The 21130-nt window shown below is 33.4% G+C and overlaps 1 protein-coding gene across 1 annotated transcript in view; it reads left to right on the forward strand.

Annotated features, from left to right (window-relative positions):
• Positions 1-9823, forward strand: part of LOC150101672 (uncharacterized) — a 56324-nt gene extending 46501 nt beyond the window's left edge. Inside the window, exon 2 of the mRNA XM_090400013.1 lies at positions 1093-9823. Within this exon, the coding sequence (XP_090256139.1) occupies positions 1093-2301 (1209 nt within the window). The 3' untranslated portion in view covers positions 2302-9823. The remainder of the gene's footprint in view (positions 1-1092) is intronic.
• The last annotated feature ends 11307 nt before the right edge of the window (positions 9824-21130 follow it).

A 21130-nucleotide genomic window follows, 5' to 3' on the forward strand; every position in this document is an offset into this window, starting at 1 on the left:
CATTACTAACTTCCTATCTACAATTTTCCTCCAAATCAGTCTGTTACTCCAACATTATCAGATCTTATATTTCTATCGTCTAAGGCACTTTGTACCGTATCAATCCACCTATATCTTGGTCTTCCTCTGGGTCGTTTTCCTGCAAACCTGGCAGAGAACACTTGTTTTGCTAATCTTTTCTCTCCCATTCTATTTAAGTGACCATACCACCTGAGATTAGCTCTGCTAAAGCATTTCTGGATGCTGACAATGTCAAGTTCTTTCCTAATATCCTCATTTTTAATATGATATTGCCATTGATGCCATCTGTTCACGCCTCTAATCTTTCTCAGAACTCTCATATCTGCGTTCTCTAGTTTTTGGTCAAGTGTTTTACTTCTGACCCAGCTCTCAGATCCATAAGTTAAAACCAGTGAAATATTAGTAAGTTTAATAAATTCTCTCTATATATACTAGAAATATATCTGTGTGCGCACGCACATACTAGAAAATTATGATGGTCACTATTTAAATGCCATTAATCTCATGGATGGCTCACAAATACTTCACAGTTTTTGAGAAAAAGGCTATAATGATTTTCAGGAAAAAAAAAATTATTAGAAATCTATTCTGAATAACATGAATAATACAAAGGGGCCAATAACAAATTATAAAAGTTCTGATCAAGCTTATTTTAAAAAAAAACAATGTATTGATAGATATGAATTTAAACTTTTACTATGTTTGGTAATATTATCAAGTAATATTTATATTGTATATATATCTCAATTATCTTTAAATAAGTAAATCTTGAGTTAGCCAGTCCTTGAATAGGTGTGCAAGTCTGCTGACTTGTGGAATAGCACTATGTTATTCATTCAGTTAAATGATCAATAAGTTGATTTCCTAGTGAATGGATAATAATTCAGGATCACTATAGTTTAACTTCTGTTGTGTGTAGTTTCACAATTTTTTTTTGTATGAAAGAAAAACCCTGTATCTTCCTTCCCCCTCTTTCTCTAATTAAAGAAATGTAATGTGGTATTGTATTGTCAATATTAATTTTGAATATGTGTAAGCATATTTGAATAATTCCTTTTTTTTTATTTTTAGTGTTTACAACCTGCCATCATTCATGTAGTCACCATGTTGTGTGATCCTCAGGCACGAGGCCTCAAACGCAAGTTTCCCGAGGATGATATTACAGAACCAGGGGAGTTACCAGAGAGTCGGTACTCCAGGCAGCGGCAGTCAGTATTCAATATCAGTATGTGCAAACTCAATAGGTTTAGGCAGGCTCCTGATCCTAGCCTGCTGCGATCAGTTCTTATCTGCAATACTCTACGTAGCATTGAACAGGAAATGGAGAGAGAGGGTATCAAAATAAACTGCAATTCAGGTGGTTCCTCATTTCTTCCGCCCATAAACTCACAGACCATGACTTTGGATCCTCCTCCACCCCCTCCTCCTCCTAGTCCCCACATTAGTGATGGCCAAGGTTTTAACCACAGCAGCTACAGTTTCGAAGTAGAGCACAAACATCCAAGCACTTTTCCTTCTGTGATGACCAACCCTACGTTGATTGGTGAGAATACTTTTAACAGTAACTCAAACAGCTACTGTACAGACTATGATCGGTGCCTAGTGGATATGGACACGTCATCAGGAAGGATGACCCCCTTTGTTAGAACAGTTTGTGACCGAGCGGACTCGGGTGCCTTATGGAGTGACGAGGGTGACAGGCTAACTAGTCTGAATTGGAGCTCAGTACTTAATTTTGGTTCTTCTGGTAGTAGTACTAATGGAAGCAGTAGTTGCACTGCCACACATGCACAGTTTGATGGTTCTGCTACAGCAGATAATCACTTTGATACATCAAGCAGTAGTAACAGTAGTAGTGACTCTATTCCTGGTGATGTTGCAACCTGTCCAGAAACATCACTACATACTCTTATGCCCCCATCAACAACAACATCAGTGCCGTCTGGGATGAGTAACTTGTCAATCACATACTCTTCCAGCCCAACCACCAGCCCAACTTCAAGTCCCACCTCTGGTAACACCAGTCCTCTATCAGGTACATCACCATCCAGCAGTGGTGAAGATGAAATTTTTGGTGACATTGATCTTTCTTTGTACGATTTTGACCTACTCTCGCCTCTTTCTCCGCCCAATGTAAAAATGGCCCCTGTTAGCGCTGAAGAATTAATGAGATCACTCTCCAGTAATGGTGATACCACAAACTCTTGCCCGGTGGGAAACTATTACAAAAGTGAATATTTTAATGAGGAACGAGAGCATGTGACACCAGTGAGGTCATGATGTTCCTTGATACTCAGGTGAGAAAATTGATGTTTTGCAGATGGTCCTACACCAGCCCAATGCCCTTGTTTTGTAAAGAAGAAATTACTTGCTGCCATCATGCCTCAGAAAATACTGAATAAAGGAGTCAATTTTATGACTACTGTGCAAATGTTGAGATTTTTGTATGTTGACTCTGCAATCTTTCTTGCTAAAGCAGTTTGTATATCTCGCTCAATGCTGGAGAGAAAGAAAACATCAAATATTTTCAGATAGTACTTATTATCCATTCATCATAGTTCACTGTGAGACCCCATTGACTTCCCCATTTTCTAGCTCTCACTGCCTTAAGGGGAAGGACCTCATACTTTTGGTTACAAGAGCAAAATATTAAGGAGCTGGAAATCAACCATGGCTTTAAAAAATGATGAGATGCTCTTTTAGTTTTGTGTGCCACACTTAGTTTGCTCATCTCTTCCTTCTGTTACAGCAAGAAATGACTCTTGTCACCCATCTTGCTTCTGTTTTCTGTAAAGTAGCTGTCAGTTCTGGTTCTTTTGTTTCATTTCTTTTTTTCTTTTTTTTTTTCGCATCTGACCTCTGCTAGGAGCCATATAGAGGGGACCAACCGTGTTAATAGACATTCTTCAAAAACCAAAGGTACAAGTGATATGGCCAACATTATAACAGTTTAACAGATATAACAGATATACACATAAAGTTGCCAATTGCAGGTTAAATTGTTTATGCTTCTTGTGGAAGCACAAATTTGTTGTGGCACATGGTGGTAGAGAAAGAAACAAGGTGCACAATTCTCACATCATATCATGATGTGCTATCACTACTAGTTATTTGCATTGTTAAATATGTTCAGCCATATGAGCTCACCTGTTAAAGATGTATAGATAAAACTTTGAAGCATTTGCTACTAGCAGCAAGTTGGGCTGTTACAACAGCAATGGAAAGCAAGGATAGGATTATTTATCCTGCCTGGTTGTTTTTAGTATAAAATTTTTAAGAAACAAGAAAAAAAGGCACAAAGGGGAATGTTATACTTTATATGAAAGGACTGCTACTAAAATATTAAAATGACAAATTACTGCAATATATGAGGAGCCAAAGAGGATTGGCATATCCTGGGTGGAAATCTTGTAAATTGTAAATATTGTTATAACACTATCTATGGTGGTTTGTATATTTATTTTGTAAAGGCACAGCTATACACTTAATCGAAGATGTTGTGGCTGTCCATAGAGAAGAGGGCAGCAATATTTGAATGTTTGCTTATATCTGTTAGATACACTATCCTAGTAGTAGGACAAACTATTCACCAATACCTCTATCTTTTCATCTGCCTGCTGCAGAAAAGTCACAGGTATTTTCTTACTTGTCATGCTATTTTGCATATACAGCATCATAGATCATGGAATGAATCCATTAGTTTTTGAGAATTGCAGCTTTGCAGTGCCTCAGGTTGTCAGCTGCTTTTCCTGCTTTGAATTCATGGCATTTCCGTACTTTCTGTAATGTAAACTAAACTTTTGTATCGTGTTTTTGTCCTTTTGTGAAATCATGTCACTCTTTAAAAGGAGACCTACTGGAATACAACATGTGTGGTCCCTCTGTAGCTGTTATATTTAATATGTTTTGGCTAACCTTGCAAAATTAATTTATATGAAACGACAATCTGTAAATCAAAACTGTTATATGTGCTGTAAGTCATAATTTTTGTTTTTTATATAGAGCTTGATTTATTAAATGTTGAAAAGAAAAAATTCCAACCCAATCAGCCATAAGTTTAATTAGCCAGTTAATCTTACACAGCAAATTATGAAAATAATTATATACAAATGAAAAAAAAAATTATTCAGCAATTATACTAATATCCAGTAAGTCTCCAACTGAAATTCTACATGATACTTTGAGTAACAGGTGTCAGTTGTAGTGGCTTATGTAATGCATGCTATTTTTATTAAAAATAATATGCTATAACATTTATCAGCTATATTATAATTTCAAAAATCCAGATATTAGCAGGATGTACTGCACCGTGCTATCAACCCAAAGTTCATATTAGTCATAATCATGTTCCTTTTGATTGTAATAACCCTATTGGATGAAATCAATTGAATGTAATGATTTCTTGAACCATTATATTAAAATGTTAAAGAAAAACAAAATTGAGTGAAGTATAATTAATTTCAGAGCTTTAAAAAAAAAAAAAAAAAAAAAACATGGTTCAGTCATCTTTCTCCATAAAAATTTTAATAAACCAGAAGCAATAATTCCATGTTTTAATTTTTTTTTTTTTTGTAATGAGGCTTCCAAAAGTTATCTTCCACAGTTTGCTTAAGGTTAGTGCCAATATGCATATTCTTTTAAAGTTTAAAATAAAAATATCATTATCACTGAACTTCTGCCCTAATTAAAATAAATAGTCATTTTTTCTTCAGTTCAAAAATAAATAAAGCAAGAATTTTATTTATAAATTCAAATTATTAATGAATATTTTCTTCAAATAAAATTCGCATATCAACAACTTTTAAGAAGCATTTGATGATGAAGAAGTTAAGTTTGAATATTCAACATTCTCTAAAAATATCATTATCAATCAAGAAATCAAGTGATAGACTTTTGACTTAAGTGTTTAGAGAAAAATAAAATAAATTCAAAAATATTTTGTGCAAATTCAAACTTCTTTCCCCCTTCATTAGAATCTGTAAATACTTATATATAGTATTTGTGTTTCACTAATACATAAATCAGCTCATTTAATAGCATCTGACTGAACACTTTCAGGATAGGAGATATTTTTTCAGAACATTTTGAAAATTCCAAAACTTATCACTCCTAAAAAACTATATAAGGAAATAAAGAATTGTCCCCTAGCCTTTAAAGGATGTATTGATAGATAGGGATAAATAAATAATCAAGAAATCAAGTAAAAGTTTTTAGTATCATCAGAAAAAGTAATACCTGGGCATAAAACTGATATTATGTAACAGTACACAATGAAGAAACCAATTTTTTAATAGATATGAATTGGTAGTTCTTTTTTGTTTGAATTTATATTTTTGAATCAGACAAACCACAAATTCTGTTAATTCTTTATTATTTTTCAACCATGCTTGTATTTTCCTGAAGTGAAATTTTTGTTCAGATTGACTGTTTTATATTGTCTCAACATAAACACAATCAGACTTTTTTATAGTTTTTCATATCCAAAAATAAATCCAAGTTGTAAGTTGTACATGTATGTCACCAGTCTTGAAACAGTTAATGTCCTCTAGCCTTTAAAAGAGACTTTTTTTGGCATGAAAAATGCACAAAACTGGATGAACTGGATCTTATGTATACACGCTTACTTAAAAGGATTGTGTTGTTTCTTTCATTAGCATTCTTTTTCCTTTTTCAGCTTTTTAAGAGTGGTAAGTTATGCATTGGACCAGTGCTGTACTGGTCCTGATAGGATCTATTAAAATAAAACTTCTTGCTGGTGACAGTCTGATGTGCTTTAGGTGCAGTGTTGTAATTTTAGATTTTAACATCAAATTTGAAATGTTGTTCTCACTGATATACAATTTTTGTGGCATTCAGTGATTATTTAGGGAACAAGTTCTAAAAAATGGATTACATCCAAAAGGGTTATAGCATTTTAAAATAATAATACATTAAAAACATTTATTATTTTTTGAATTTATAATTACAAAGTTTTTTGAGATGTTCACATGGCACAATCAGCAAAACAAAACTATTTAGGATCTTATGTATACAGCATACTTAAAAGGATTGTTCCTGTCATTAGCGGCCTTATTGTAAAGTTAGCTGTCTTGCTTTAACTTGATTTTTATTTTATTTGTTCTTTTTATAATTTAAATTTTTGTTGTTGAGAGAGAAAGAGAGAATGATGGTATTATTTACCTAGCAAGTAACATCAGCTATTAGATATGATCTCTGTTAAAGTACATCGATTTTAGAGGTGCTAACCTCATGGTGCAGAGCCATAAGTTAACAGTGGTAGTATTTTTCACTGTTTTGACAGCAACAGTATCACTAGTTATTGGAAACTTGGAAATGTTCGTGTTGTATATTTTAACTAGATTTTAATGATACACTGATTGTTTTTATACAGATCTGCTATAAAATTATTTTTAAGGCTATCACACTAGATCCTTGAATTAGTGAAAAAAAAAAAAAAATCACTACCCAGCAGTTAGTTCATTTTGTAATTTGAAACTGACCAATTTCATCCCTAAAACCCAATTTTAGGACTAAAAATTTCACTTTAAACAATAGATAATAATAAAAACAAAAATGGTTTTATACAGCATAGAAAATTAGCTCTCACCAGTAGTAAACTGCAATTGGTTGCAAAGAGTCATTGTTCACTTTTTCAATATGAACAAATTCTGTACTGGATGGTAATAATATATACATATATACCAAAGAAACTTTTTATCTGACTTTTATTATAAACTGAAATTTTACTTGCAACGAATGTTTCTTAATAACAATGCCAGAAATGTGCAACACTAAGAAAATAGATGTATTTTGAATTCAAGAAATAGCTGGAATAGACAGCTTTGTACTATTTTAAATGTTAAATATATCTATATATATATAAATGCATATATATTATGTATAGTTTTTTTAAGTCAAATGTTATGTGTTGAATCTATGTAAAGTTACCCCTAACATGGCTCTTCCTAGACAGATTCATGCTTAATTTAAGTATTTGCTGGCAGGCAAAAGAAATGTATACTCAATAAAGAACAAATGAATATAATGAAAAGTAAAAATCATGCTCTCACTGAGATTTGCATCAGAAATATAGTATATATCTTTTTCATAAAATTCTCCCATGAGTCAACACACACATACATACATTCAGTGGCTACTCACTTTAAAGCAGCCATAGACTAGCTGCCATATTTCATCTATTATAGGTAGAAAAATGCTGTTAAAAGCAGTCAAAATGTATAAAAAGGTCAACTTTAGCATGAATTTATTCAGCACAAATACTTATTCTTTTAATTTATCATGCTCTTTAAATTCCTAGAAATGTGACAACAGATTTTCAATTAGATGAGATTATTTTTTTCCTCTCTTTTTTATTTAAAAATAGTTTAAATGGTATACAAACCAAAGGATTTATTAAATTGTATTGTGAATATTGTTTAAACCATGTAGTGAAACTCTATTCATGGGGATTTTAATATGTTTTGTTCTAACAATTGCTTGGAATCAAGCTTGCTTTTGTGTTGTACAAAGCTTTAACTTTACTTCATTAATACTGTTATGTTTACAGTAAATTTCTTTTAATTTTTTAAATTTTATTTTTATTTTATTTATTTATTATTCTTAATAACCTGTATGGTTTAGCACAATAACTATGGGCACAATATCATGCTTGCAGCTGTTACATATATTGTAATCATTACTCGAGATATATAATGCATACAGTATACAGTAAGTGCTCAATTGTGCTATATGAGTTATGTATATAAATACAAAGGTGAGTCAAAAGTAAAGAGTATGTTTTGCATTAAAATCTGGAAAGATAAAATGTACAAACATTTAGTATTTTTCAAAGTAGTTCCCTTGCTTCTTGAAATGCTTGCTGAATCGGTCCAAAGTTTCGTAATGCTCTCTGAGAAGATCATTTTTGGTTACGCCTGCAGCTAAGTACATACCATTTGATTTCATCTAAATGAGGCATTTTTAAGAGAAAATAATCTTGAATTGTTTCAATGGTTGGATCAACAAAATGATGCACATTATCATGCAAAAACACTTTTTTTTTTTTTTAATAGGTCCTGTGTAGCAGGGTTCAGTTTCTCTCTTTTGAACCTTTCCACCCATTCATATGCTTTTCTTTTATATACTTTTTGCCATACTGTGTTCACAGTCTTCTGTGAATTCCACAGACTATGACCCCAACTGATCCGGTAACAGTGAATTGTTTAGTAATAGTACAAATTCGAAGGCAGAGTCCACTGATAACCAAGATATTGTGCAGATGTATTTATTATTTTATTTATTTATTTATGTGAATCCCACCCACAAAAGATTGTAAGCCCATTCTATATTTAGTATCACGAGTTGGCTTAGGATTAGACAATCCTCAGTAGTAGAGATCAAATTTTTTTTTTCCAAGTCACTTCAGGCTTTCACTAAAGCAGGTTGGTGGGCTAATATCAAGCACTGAAAATCATTCACTGCTACCCAAAGACTTTTGCAAAACACTTTCCATGCCACAGTTGGATTAGGTATGATGACTTTGAGAGCTGGTACTGACATGGTATTCTTACATGCATACTTTACTGTTTGATTTTCCCTTGTATTTTATAAACTGTTTTTCATGTATTAATTTTCTGAATGACTGTTTTTTTAACTCTCACATTTGGTTTACCAAAAAAAGAGAAAGAAATACAGTAAATCAACTGATAATTTAGAGGTGGCTATTTTAATTTCATTATCAGTTACTTCCTATTACATATTTATTTTAATGAATTTATATGCAGTAATTTATTTGACAGCTATATATATATTATATGAATATTCACATATTTTCTATTAGAATCCCCATCATAGAGCTTCATGTGTCATCTTTCCTTTGAAGTTATTTCTGTTAGTCGTATAGAAATGAAAGTGATATATAGCTGCAAATTGTAGAAAGTAGGGCCATAATACAACCAGAGCAAAATATAAGTTAATATAAATGTAATTAAAATTCATTTATTTTTAAATGTAAAGTAGAAAAAAAGGTATTTTTTTCTTGTGGTGTGCTTTGGGTTGTGATGTTAGAAATTTCTGTACTGTTAATGCTGTAAACCAAAAACCTCTTCCAAATAGAAAGGACACTAGAAGCTATCATTAGTTTTGTTGTCACATTCTCTTTTATTATAGATTATGATCATTTTTAAATATTTAAAGGTTGGCTTAGGTTGAGTTTATTATATTAAAAGTGCAATTTATTTAATTATATTATTTTGGAGTTTCTAGTACTCTGAAAAAGTGAGAAAGATATATATAGCCAAAATTTTGAATATTGCTCTACTTGAACAAACTTTTATTGTTATTATATCTAATGCAGAATCCTCAGTGTTATTACCAAAGGTTATAAACATTCAATCATAACTAAAATATACTTCGGGATTAACTCAACCTTGAAATCATCCTTTAAATATGCCTGCTATATATATATATATATATATATATATATATATATATATATATATATACATACACACACACAAACATATAATATATATATATGTGTGTATATATATATATATACATAGAGAGAGAAAGAGAGAACATGAGAATAGCAATGAAATATAGATTGATAAGTGAAAGCAAGGTTGCACTCAAGTGCTTGCTCTGTGATGTATGAAATAAAAGGCATGGGTATTTATTACTGCTAGCAGTTTGAAAGTTGTAAATAAATAGCACTGTATAATAATTTATATATTCAACATATAGGAAATATTAGCCTTGTATACGCATTTTCAAGCTTCCATTAAAGCACGTTATGTGAAAATTGTGGTTTACTGTTTCTATTATAAATATGTTTTTATTTTTTGGAAAGAATAGTATGAAAGGTAAGTTTGCATACTTACATAAATATTAAAATGTACTTATATTTTATTATTATCATTATTATATGGTGGGCACCTTCAAAGAGTAGAGACTCATCACAGAAGGCCCAATAACATTTCACCAGACACTCATTCTGCTGATTCACCACTCTCCAAGCAAAAAAATTCTAGGCTTAACATCCTTACTAACTATACTCCTGCTTATTTTACAGGTTTTCTCCACAGCAGCTGTGAGCTGAAAAATTTCCTCTACATCAATCCTATAAAACTCTTTTAGTAACTTAAGTGTTTCTCTCATATACCCTCTTTTTTCACCTATCAACCAATTTCTCTAATCCACAAATCTTTGATTTGTCCTCATAAGAAGCATTCCATAGACCTGCCACCATACTGAATGTTGCTTGTCCCTGTAAATCCTCAAGAAACCCAGATGCACAGCAGTCCAGATAGGACTGGTTTCCCTTTCAGTCGTTTCCGACCGTATGTGAATTTGTAAGCATTGCCCATAAAGTATTCCTGGTGAAATTTTTACAGGGTAGTTCACTATTGCTTCCCCCTTCCCCCAAAAAAATTATCCAGGCTCAGGACCGGCATATGGCTGGTCACATCCATGACTGTAACCCATGTGTTCACGGACCAGTTTGTCTGTATGTAAAAACCCGAGTTTCCGGGTGAAACCTCACTCCCCCACCTCCGTATGAGACTGGCTAACTCATCTTTAGTCTAAAGAAACCAGATAAAGGTTCCTCACGTCACTGACAAGAATGTCCATATAGGGGCTTTATAAAAAAAAATAAATAAATAAAGAAATATAATAACTCTTAACTCCACTTGCTTGTCAGTATGTGCTTCAGCCTCCTTAATTTACTACAGTCCAATTCCAAAATACAGCACACAGTGTCTTTTCATTCCAAACTCCATTAGCTTACACATAGATTTTCATATTGGGACTGTTCTTAATGGCAAGGGAATGAGCCAAGTTTCACTTGAGTATATACTGCTATGACTACAATATATATTGTGGCGAAGTTAGGCTTACATAACCAAATGCAATGGGGGAAGGGAAGGGACAAGCTCAATCACATCTTATCTGTTTAAATTATATTTCTAAGTTATAATAAAATAATTATAATCATCTGTGGAATAGTGAATTTTGAAACATTCTGATTTTGACATAAAATAATGTACATTCACTGATTTTATCAGAAACTTATATATATTTTGAACTAACTCAAGCTCATCATCAACTGGTGATGTTTCACAATTTCATCACAAGAAATATACTTCTGCAGCCTGCTTGTATTCTGTTCCCTTTCTCTTAATCAAACTGGAAGAAAAAAAAGCAATGTCATTTTCAATTATGTATATTCAGTACCACGTAATTTCTAACTTATGATAAAACTTTTATTATTATTATTATTATTATGATTAAAATTCACAGTAAAAAAACATTTTTTTATCATCTTACACTTTAAGCTTCTACTACTACTTCTACGGCTAATCAATGGATCTCAAACCTTCTCTTTCACAGTTGAATGAGGAGATTTTCCAGAGGCAGTATAAACATAGCATGCTTGATACAGTATTAGGTTGTTATAGTAAGCATAAAGAAACATCCACACCAGTATTGAACCTGGGGAATATGTATTTCCACTGACCTGATCAGCACTGTATGTAAAATTTTTATATAGAAGAAATATTATTTGCTTATTCCTTCAGGTTTATTAAAACTGGCTATGTATTCAATAGAATAGACAATTTGCAAAAAAGAAGAGAATGCAGTTGCTAAGATTATACAGCTTAATTGTTAAATAGAGTGCTGTGATTTTAAGATGCTCTAGTTATCCAAATTTTGCAGTGTGCTATGCAAGGTTCAAATGTAAATGCAATCAGATCTGTGAAGAGAAATGTTATCAGATTTCTTGTAAATATGCTTGGCAAGCTGAGTGCATTTAATGAAATTTGTGCCAAAAACAAACAAAAAAATTGTGATAGGATGCCTTTTAATTCTGCAGTAAAAGAACAGATTATTGATCTTCCTGTAACATGAGTACAGTAAAGTAAGGAATACTTTTGCAAGCATGAATGTACACCAGTGCTTGTATATACAAATCTGACGAGTTAAAGTTCTAGAATCTGAAATGTTTGCTATAATAAAGGACAAGTAAGTTTGATACATATAGCTAATTATGGTGCAAGAATGAATACTTCAACATGTCTTATGGTTATTGAGCAAAAGAACTTATGAGCGTGAATTGTTCAGAAAACTTGCAGTCATCTAAATTTTGCCAAATAATACAATCGTCATACAACAGTCTCTCGAGACTGTTACATGAGTATCGTGATTGTGTTAGTAATCTTTTGTTGCATTTTCCAGGAGAAGGGGAAGGGAGAAAGAGAGAGTATAGTGCCATTACAATTCATTGTGTATATATAGAGGACACGGAATCGTCTTCCTCATCAAGGAATCAAAACAAATAGCACTGTGAATTTTCAGTCATATAACAAACAAAAGTCAAATAATGTTTTTTTTTTTTTTTTAATTTTATTTTGCTACAGATTAAAAAAAATGCCATTGATGAAAAACTGAAATAAAAGTATTTCCTGATTCATCCTTTTCTCTTCTAACCAATTTGGCAATTGCTGTTGCTGGTACAATTGATAATGTTATTCACTGTAATAAGTCATTTTTAGGAGCGCTTTAATTAGCATCCACAAATACAAAACTAAAAGTATTACTAGTACTATGTGTATGTGAATAATTCAAAAGTACGAAATAGCTAAAAATAATCAATTTTTGCATTTCATTCATTTTACATTTTTAATGTGCATGCGTGCGTACATACGTGATGTGTTTTATGTATTAATATAAAACCTCAGAAAGAAAAACAGTAAAAATAATAAAAAGAAAGTCAAATTACTCCAAATTTCTAATTTTCATGTGTAACCGAAATGTTATTATTATTACCCCAAGACCTCATGGATTCAAAGACTCATCTGGGAATGTTCCAATATGCTATAGCAAATCTTGCTGATTTAAATGGAATTTGTCAAACTTGTATAACATTAGAGCCTGTGTAGTTCAGTGGATGTGGCGTTTGCACACCACGGCGTTTGGCCGCACGAAGAAAGACTTGGTTTCGAGTCTAGTCGGCGACTAGAGGAAATTTTTCTAAGCCTTTTTTCGACCGGTTCCCGAGTTAGTCGATCTCTGGCACGGGCAAGTGGGTTTTTCTTCCCGTAAACTCAAGAAAATCGACCGTAGAACCCACATTATTCCAGACATTAAATTAAATATATTGTGTTAGGGTTAGGGACCACGAGATGGCGGCACATGTTGGTATCAGTGAAGAGAGACGGCTGGGCTTGGGCCATCTATCTCTGGTACCAGTGGAGATTGAACTGCCCACTCAGTCTCCAAAAGTTAGATAGGGCTAAATGGCCTCGCCTACTCCCCATATACGGGAATAAAAAGGCGTTAGCTGATTTTTTTTTTTTGTATAACATTACTGTTATTGTTAATGGATTTGGTGAACAGGTGCCATTATATGCAAATATGCTTAGACTATTGTTAATTCTTGTTTATCAAGTCATTGTTGATAAACATAGCAGAGAAAGCTAGGAGAAAAAACAAAAACATATATACTTGCTTTGTTGATTTTCAGAAAGCATTTGACAATATTGACCAGAAAGTGACATTAGCAGTTCTGGAATCCTATGGAATTGATAAAAAACTAATAGCTATATTAAAAGAGGTGTATCAGAATGCAGTTGCAACAGTTAGAATAGGTGATGATTTGGGGAAATGGTTTGAAACAAGCAGAGGTACTAGACAGGGAGACCCAATATCACCAAGTATTTTCATTGCACATTCAGAAAGAGCAATGGACAAATTGAAGGAAGATGCCAAAGGAATATCTGTACACGGAATGAGAATTAACAATCTGAGAACTGCAGATGACATTGTTATTATCGAAGAAGACGAAAGAACTACAAAGAACACTGAAACTGTTAAATGAGGAAGGGAAGAGATTTGGACTTGTTATGAACTTGGAAAAAACAAAGACAATGGTATTTGGTGAGAAGAACATGAACTGATATAGAAAATGTAGAACAATTCACATATTTGGGAAGTAAACTGACATATGACTTGGACTGTAAAAAAGAAATAAAGATCAGGATTGCAAAAGGAAGAACAAATCTGAAGGCCATGGATAACATCTGGAAAAGTAAAGTGATCAGTTCTGCAAACAAAACTAAGAGTATTGGAAACATGCATCTTCAGCAGTGTCCTGTACGGATCTGAAACATAGGTAAATAAAGAATCAAGAAAAAGAATTTTGGCATTTGAAAGAACTTGTTACAGGAAGATTCTAAGAATAGGATGGGTACAGAAAATCACCAATGAAGAGCTCTATCAGAAGATACAACCAAAACAGAATCTAATGCAGAAGATTATAAAACGGAAGCTGCAATTATTGGGACACATCTGTAGAATGAGTGAGGACTGGAAGATAAAGATATTTATGTTTGGTATTTTGGATGGTTTAAACAGAAGAGGTGGACCATACAGAGAATGGATAGACGATATAAAAGACGTGTGGAATGGGTGTACAAAAACTGCGATACTGTGCACTGGACAAAGAAAGGTGGAAGAAGATAGTGAAACAGGCATCAGACATCAACGGGCAGTGAGCCCGTGGTTCGTGATGATGATGAAACTCATTGTTATTAGCAAATTCAAATGCATCATGTACTCTTATTTTGTTTAGCAAGATTGACTGGAAAATATTGCACATATATAATTACAACAAGACATTTTACTTATCACTTATCCTCAGACATGAAGTTATTATTCAGTAGGGAAGATGACAAAAATCCATTTCTTTTATCTATCAGGTGGCCAGTTTTTCACTTTGAGAACATACATAAATGAAAGTTTCAGCTGATATCTTCAGTAGTTAGTATTGTATTACAACAATCTGCAAGGAATCCGCACACACAGACACGACATTACAACAGCAGTTGAAATCTTTTGCTTTTGTTCAGAGGACACTTACAAACAACAACAAAAAGGCTGGTTCTCATTTTGAGATTATGTATATGTCATACGCAACTTTATTAGTTATCAGTCACTTTTGAAATTTTGTTTCAAAGTGAAAGCACTGTTGACATATTTAGTATGCAAAATAAATAGTTATATATATATGTTGCCACTAGTTCTGCTATTGATCAGCAACATCCATATTCTGATTCTGGTTTTTGAATATATAGGTTGCCAAAAAATGTTAACATGAAAACTCTGTTAACATTGCAATGTTTATCTGAGCCACATGCTGAGTGTGTTGATTGTGAATCATGATGGTGTCAGTAAGACTGGGAGTATTGCACTGTAAACAAAAACGCTTATATATCAGAAATCCAGACAGAAAAAAAAAATCATTTAGACTGAAATGCCTCTTACAAAGCATCCTTTGTTTGAGATGATTTGTAACAGAAAGCTTGATCCTCTTTTTCAAAGAAAATTCTTGCCTGCTGTAGAGCAATTATCACCAGAAACTAGATGCTTTCTGAATTTCACTGTAGCATTAATTCCCACCAGTGCTGATCATATGTGCAGTTTATATGCGGGAAGAGTTTTGGTCTCTGTTAGGTTCAACTTGTCCAAAAGTTATACGCATTAATGAGATTTTGTTGATGGCACATGATATAGTCATAGGGATAGAATTCAAAGAGTATAATGTTTTCAGAGAGAGAGAACAGAAGGGAGGAAGGACAGGTTTTTTGCTGACAATAGCAGAAGAATTGAGCTAAAAAGACTAGGAAAATTGGATATACTTCAGGAGCAATACAAAGCACAGGCAAGAAGGGGAACTGTATGGTAAGGAGGGCTAGAGGTAATTAAGAGACCAATTCAGAGGGGAGTTGATTTAGCATTATGTGGTATGAAATAAAGGTCAATGGGATGAAATAATATATAGTTGGTTGTTGCTATAGGCAGGGATGGGGAAATACAAGGAATTATCTGAAAGGCATGCATTGCCATTTTAGCACAGTATAGGATGAATAGTTATTAGAACACTCAGGGAAATAAATGAAGGAGGAACAATCACAGAAGGAAAAGATATGCAATTTTTACAGCTGAAAGAGATAATGGACTTGAAGTTTAGATGTGTTGTGAAGGTGGCCAAAACAGCTCATCACATAATTGGTTGTTAAACACACACACATATAGGCAGGTTATTATTCCCCTTCATAAGGCCTCATATGGACTATTGTGTGCAGATCTGGTCATCAGGATTCCATGTGAATGAAGTGGAGAGTATCCAGATTTGAATGACTGAGCTTGCAGCAGGTTCAGGAAAGCTTATGAAGAAATACTGTAGGTCTATTGGGCTGAAAAAGGATGAGACAAGATAGATACATGTTATATAAAGGGTGTTTCATAGGATTTACATTGAAGACATTTTCATTATATAGCAAAAAAGGATACAACAAGGGATCATCCCTGAAAGCTGCATAAATGTCAACAAGATGGTAGTTGTTTTGCTTGGAGGATGGTGAATGAGTAGAATAAGTTGCCAGAGGTGAGTGTAAGTGCTTCATCAGTGAATGAGTTCAAAGAGATATAATGAATATTGTGTCACCAAAAGTCAGCGTGGGCCTCCTACAATATCTTTCACTCTAGGAGATGACCAAGAATATAATAATATACCTATTAGGATTATGGATAAAATAACAGCGGTTGTCTGCCGTGACTGATTCCCATGAAATCATTAATTACTAAAGGATTTGGATTAGGATGACAGTTATAGCTGTAGAGTGAACTGACTGCCCAATGATCTCCCAAATTTAAATTAGGGCTTAACCACCAAACTAGCGTTGACATATGTACACGTGAATAGTTACATCGATGTGCAGTGACCATTGGAGTTAATATACAATTTGGATACTATTGTCATGTGGATATGAAGCATATATTTATCCACATGGCTGTTTGGGTTGCTATAGAATTCTGCCTGCCCCATTTACTATGAGAATAAAAGGCATTAGATGATACTGCCCTGTGGTGGCATGATTTTGGTATGGGTATTGTGTATAATATATAAATGTGAGAAAATTGTTCTCGTGGATATTACTCGGCCCTTTCATTCCCACAGAACACACCTTGACTGCTATGGAGATTGTTTTGGATGTTATTGCCTTACATAGTGAGTTATCGAAGGTGAGTTAGCCGATCTCATACGGAGGTAGCAGGGTTTTTTCACCCGGAAACTCGGGTTTTTCATCCCGCATACAGACAAATCGGCCCTTCAGATCACACGCAATTTACAGACAAAAAAAATACTAGTTGTGGTAGTGGTGGTGGCCGGTAGATGGCGTTTATTCGTAGTAGAGGTTCGGTGTAGTGGTTGAGACAATTGTAGGTGTCCTCCCGCGATGAGTCTTCGGACTCCTTGGAGGTGTCACGAATAATAATAATAATAGTAACAACAAGCCCTGATGGATGTGGACTTACAAGAAGACAATGTCACAAGGCTTGCATTGTGCAAGCATGGCTTTAAGAGTATATCCAGTCATTCTCTATACTTCCCTGGCTGCTTAATTCTGATTTGAATTCCATTGAACATTTGCAGAATTATATAGAATGCAGCATCTGCTGGTCAGCACTACCTCACCAAGTCCAGTACCTCAGACATACTGTCTAGTTCATCCAGAATACTATAGGACACCTATGGTCTAGAATCAATGCCAAGATAACAGGTAACAGTTACCTCTCCAAAGGAGATTCAAGGCAATAGTGGATCAATGTTTCATTTACATCCATAGTGCTAGGCGAAGGAAAGACCATTATATGTTAGATTCTAGTTGCCAACTAGAACTTTTCTTAGGCATTTCTTCGGCTCGTTCCAGTGTTACTCCTTCTTAGGCACAGTCAAGTAGTTTTCGTCCCAGGAACTTGGATTCTTAACCCATCAGCTCAAAAAATTACTGAAGAATGAACACTATTTCAAATAAAAATATATAAATTATTGGGTTTAGGATCATGAATATAGGCACTTATTTGCCATAATTTTTCTTTAGAAATCCTTGCTTCATTGATAGCTTGACCTCAGTAAGTGATGGCTGTCTGTAAATCTCCAGAATGTTGATCATGACAAAGAGCTCTACTAACTCCTTTCTGGGAATTAAAGGCAATGAAGGATTTATTTTTATTTTATTTTTGCAGTTTTATGTGTTTAAACATTTCCTATTGCACTGCTGTTCATTAGTGATATGAACACTTGAAACAATTACATTTTGATATGGAAGTGACAAAATTCTATTTCTTTATGCTTGAGTAAAAATACCGAAGAATCTGATAGGTCTTGCATTAAAAAAATCAATGTACTAGATTTTTTAACGGGATTTTAGAACAATCTGCTTTCATCTAGCTGGCAGTGTTTAGACCTTTTTTTGTATATAATACATTTTTAAAGTTCAATAATATATGCCTTAAAATACTCAAAATTTCCAAAAAGTATAAAAACTAGCCTTATTCATTACAAATGCATGCTTTCGTTTTATATTCATATGATTTGATTTCTTTTCCAGTTATCACTGTCATTAAGTCCTAATCTAGGAAAAACAGCATAATATTAAGCATGAAGATACCTTAAACACAAGCACAAAAGCGAGGAGAAGAAAATAAATATACGTGCAAGATGCAAAGTCCATACTGTTCGTTATCCAATAACTAACAGTAACAAACTATATATTATTGTCTGTAATAGTGTGAGCCTTACGGTCGATTTTCTTGAGTGTTAGAGTTATGAATACGAGCTTCCAGGAGGATAAAAATAATCCCTACTTGTCTTTGCAAAAGATTGACTAATTCGAAACGAGCGGAAAAAACAAACAAACAAGAAACTTTAGAAAAAATCCACTATAGTCATAACAATCTTTCTTGCGACGCTTGGCAACTATAGAAACACAAATTCCACAGGCCCCACCTAGCGGTGAACCACAGACTCAAATATTCAAGAAAAATGTAATAGCGTTTGAAAATAAATACCGAACTTTAGACGCTTAATTGCCAGACTTTGGCGAGAGGAAGAGGGGGAAAGTATATGCAAGAATTGAAAGACCAGAACTTTATGATTGATTTGAGAAGATAATAAGGCAGTAATGGAAAAGAAGAAAACATATCGAAGTTCTCAACAAGGAGTCCGCATATACGATGAAAGAAATGTGAGAAAGCAAGATCATTCGTAAAATCAACTAACCGAAAGTCAAGGGAATATGTTGGTAAGAAATGTATCCTCTAAATAAATGAAAAGTTGCAAAATTTTTCGAAGGCTATTGAAAATACCTAGAAATGAAATTGTAAAATTGTAACTGTAAAATTCTGAGATCATAAAGGTGGCATTACAAATGAGAGAGTTGAAGGATTGCTAAAGAAGCGAAAACGACAGAAGAGTGATAATATTCAAGAGGAATGCAATTTTCAGTATGTATCATATTTGATGGAAAAACAGTGTCGCAAAAATCTAAAATGTGGAAAGGCAGCTAGAGTAGATGATATTTGACATGAAATGCTCAAACATGGAAGTATAATAGCTTCACAGCTGCAAATCATAATTCAGAAGGACAAGTTCCAGATAATTGGATAAAACTCGTAGAGTACCCATCAATAAATAAAAAATAATAATACTGAATGTGAGAATTTAAGAGGAATTTCCCCATTGCGTATTCGATAGATTTGCAGCTTATTAGAGGATACAAAACATGGAAGAGAAACTTGGAACATAATCTGGCTTCACTCCAAATAGATGGTCAGGATCGAATTTTCACTTTAAGACAAAAAAGTTGAAAAATCATGGAATACAACAAGATTTTAAATTTTCTAGATTTTGGATGAAGGTACAGAAAGATTATTTGATGTGAAATCAGGTGTGAAACAAACGTGCACACTATCATCGCTGTTCTTTTTATCTGTATGGTTCATGTTACAAAGGAAAGTGGCATTAGGACTGATATCACAATGGTAGAGAAATGTTAATCGTAGCTCTTATCTTTGAGCGGATTATTATTATTGTTGTTGTTATCATATCAGAGACTTCCAGGAACCCATGAGCTCACTGACGGAAGCTACATATCACCAACACTTGCTGTTATACTTTTTTCTTGAATTCATTCATATTATTTACACCCATCACCTCCAAAGGAAAACCGTTATAATCTAACAAACCTACTCTACAAAAGAAAAATCTCTCACCCCTTTCTTGACTCTATTCATTCTCATCTTTCATGGATACCCTCCTCCTCCTCCTCTCTTTCCTATAAAATGAAAAATTCCATCTACTGGTTTCTTGCATTATTATGCTTTCAAAAGTTTCTAGGTCTCTCCATATCGTGGCTCTTTCCACTATTTGCTAGTCTGCAGTGCACAAATTATCAATCTGTTCCCATAATCGACATCACCAACAGGGGCAACTCGTGCATAGGCACTGCGGAACTTCAGCGTCCCCAATTTTTCTCGATATATAAATATATTTATTAATTTATTTATATTTGCTTGTAATATTTAATTTTATCATCAACAATCCTATATAATTCTCTTATTTTGTATAAAAAATAATAAAAATCCATCTTGTCGCACTTAGGAGGGCGAAGGACGCTAGCAGCACTGTGTTTACCAGAGTGTCATATTGCTACGCGAGCAAGCATATGCACGCCATAGTGAGATGCGAGCTATTAGCGTAAGGCGGCACTGTCCGTCGCGAAGTTCCATTGTTGTTTATATGCAGTTTGCGCTAGTAGTAGGGTATTCGTAGCTGCTAAATTATTTAACAAGATTAAATTAGCTAATTATAAGAATAAATTGCCTACAGAAGAAATAAAATTTACCACTGAAGCATATCCCATGATCAACAAAGAAAAACTTCCAACTGAACTTCGTGTATTCTACAGTAGACCCGACATGCATGATTGTTGTAAATTAATTGACTTGTTAAAATTTATAACAGAAAATAATTTAGATTGTGTACTTAGTGAAATTACTGTACTGATAAAAATTCTCTTGAGTAATTTTGAATTATACCAATCTGTATAATTTTATCGATAAGAAAATATTTTTTCATGTTTAATTTTTTTTTATTTTAATTTTTACCATAATTTTGATTATTTAAGTTAAGGGATATTACATCCCATATTGTTTCATAGCCGAATAAGAAACTCAAAGAGTTTTATGCCGAATATAGAAACTA

Source organism: Typopeltis vanoorti, chromosome 11 (assembly GCF_054136105.1).
Source record: "Typopeltis vanoorti isolate ZY-2024b chromosome 11, IOZ_Tvanoo_1.0, whole genome shotgun sequence".
In the NCBI taxonomy this organism is placed as follows: Eukaryota; Metazoa; Arthropoda; class Arachnida; order Uropygi; family Thelyphonidae; genus Typopeltis; species Typopeltis vanoorti.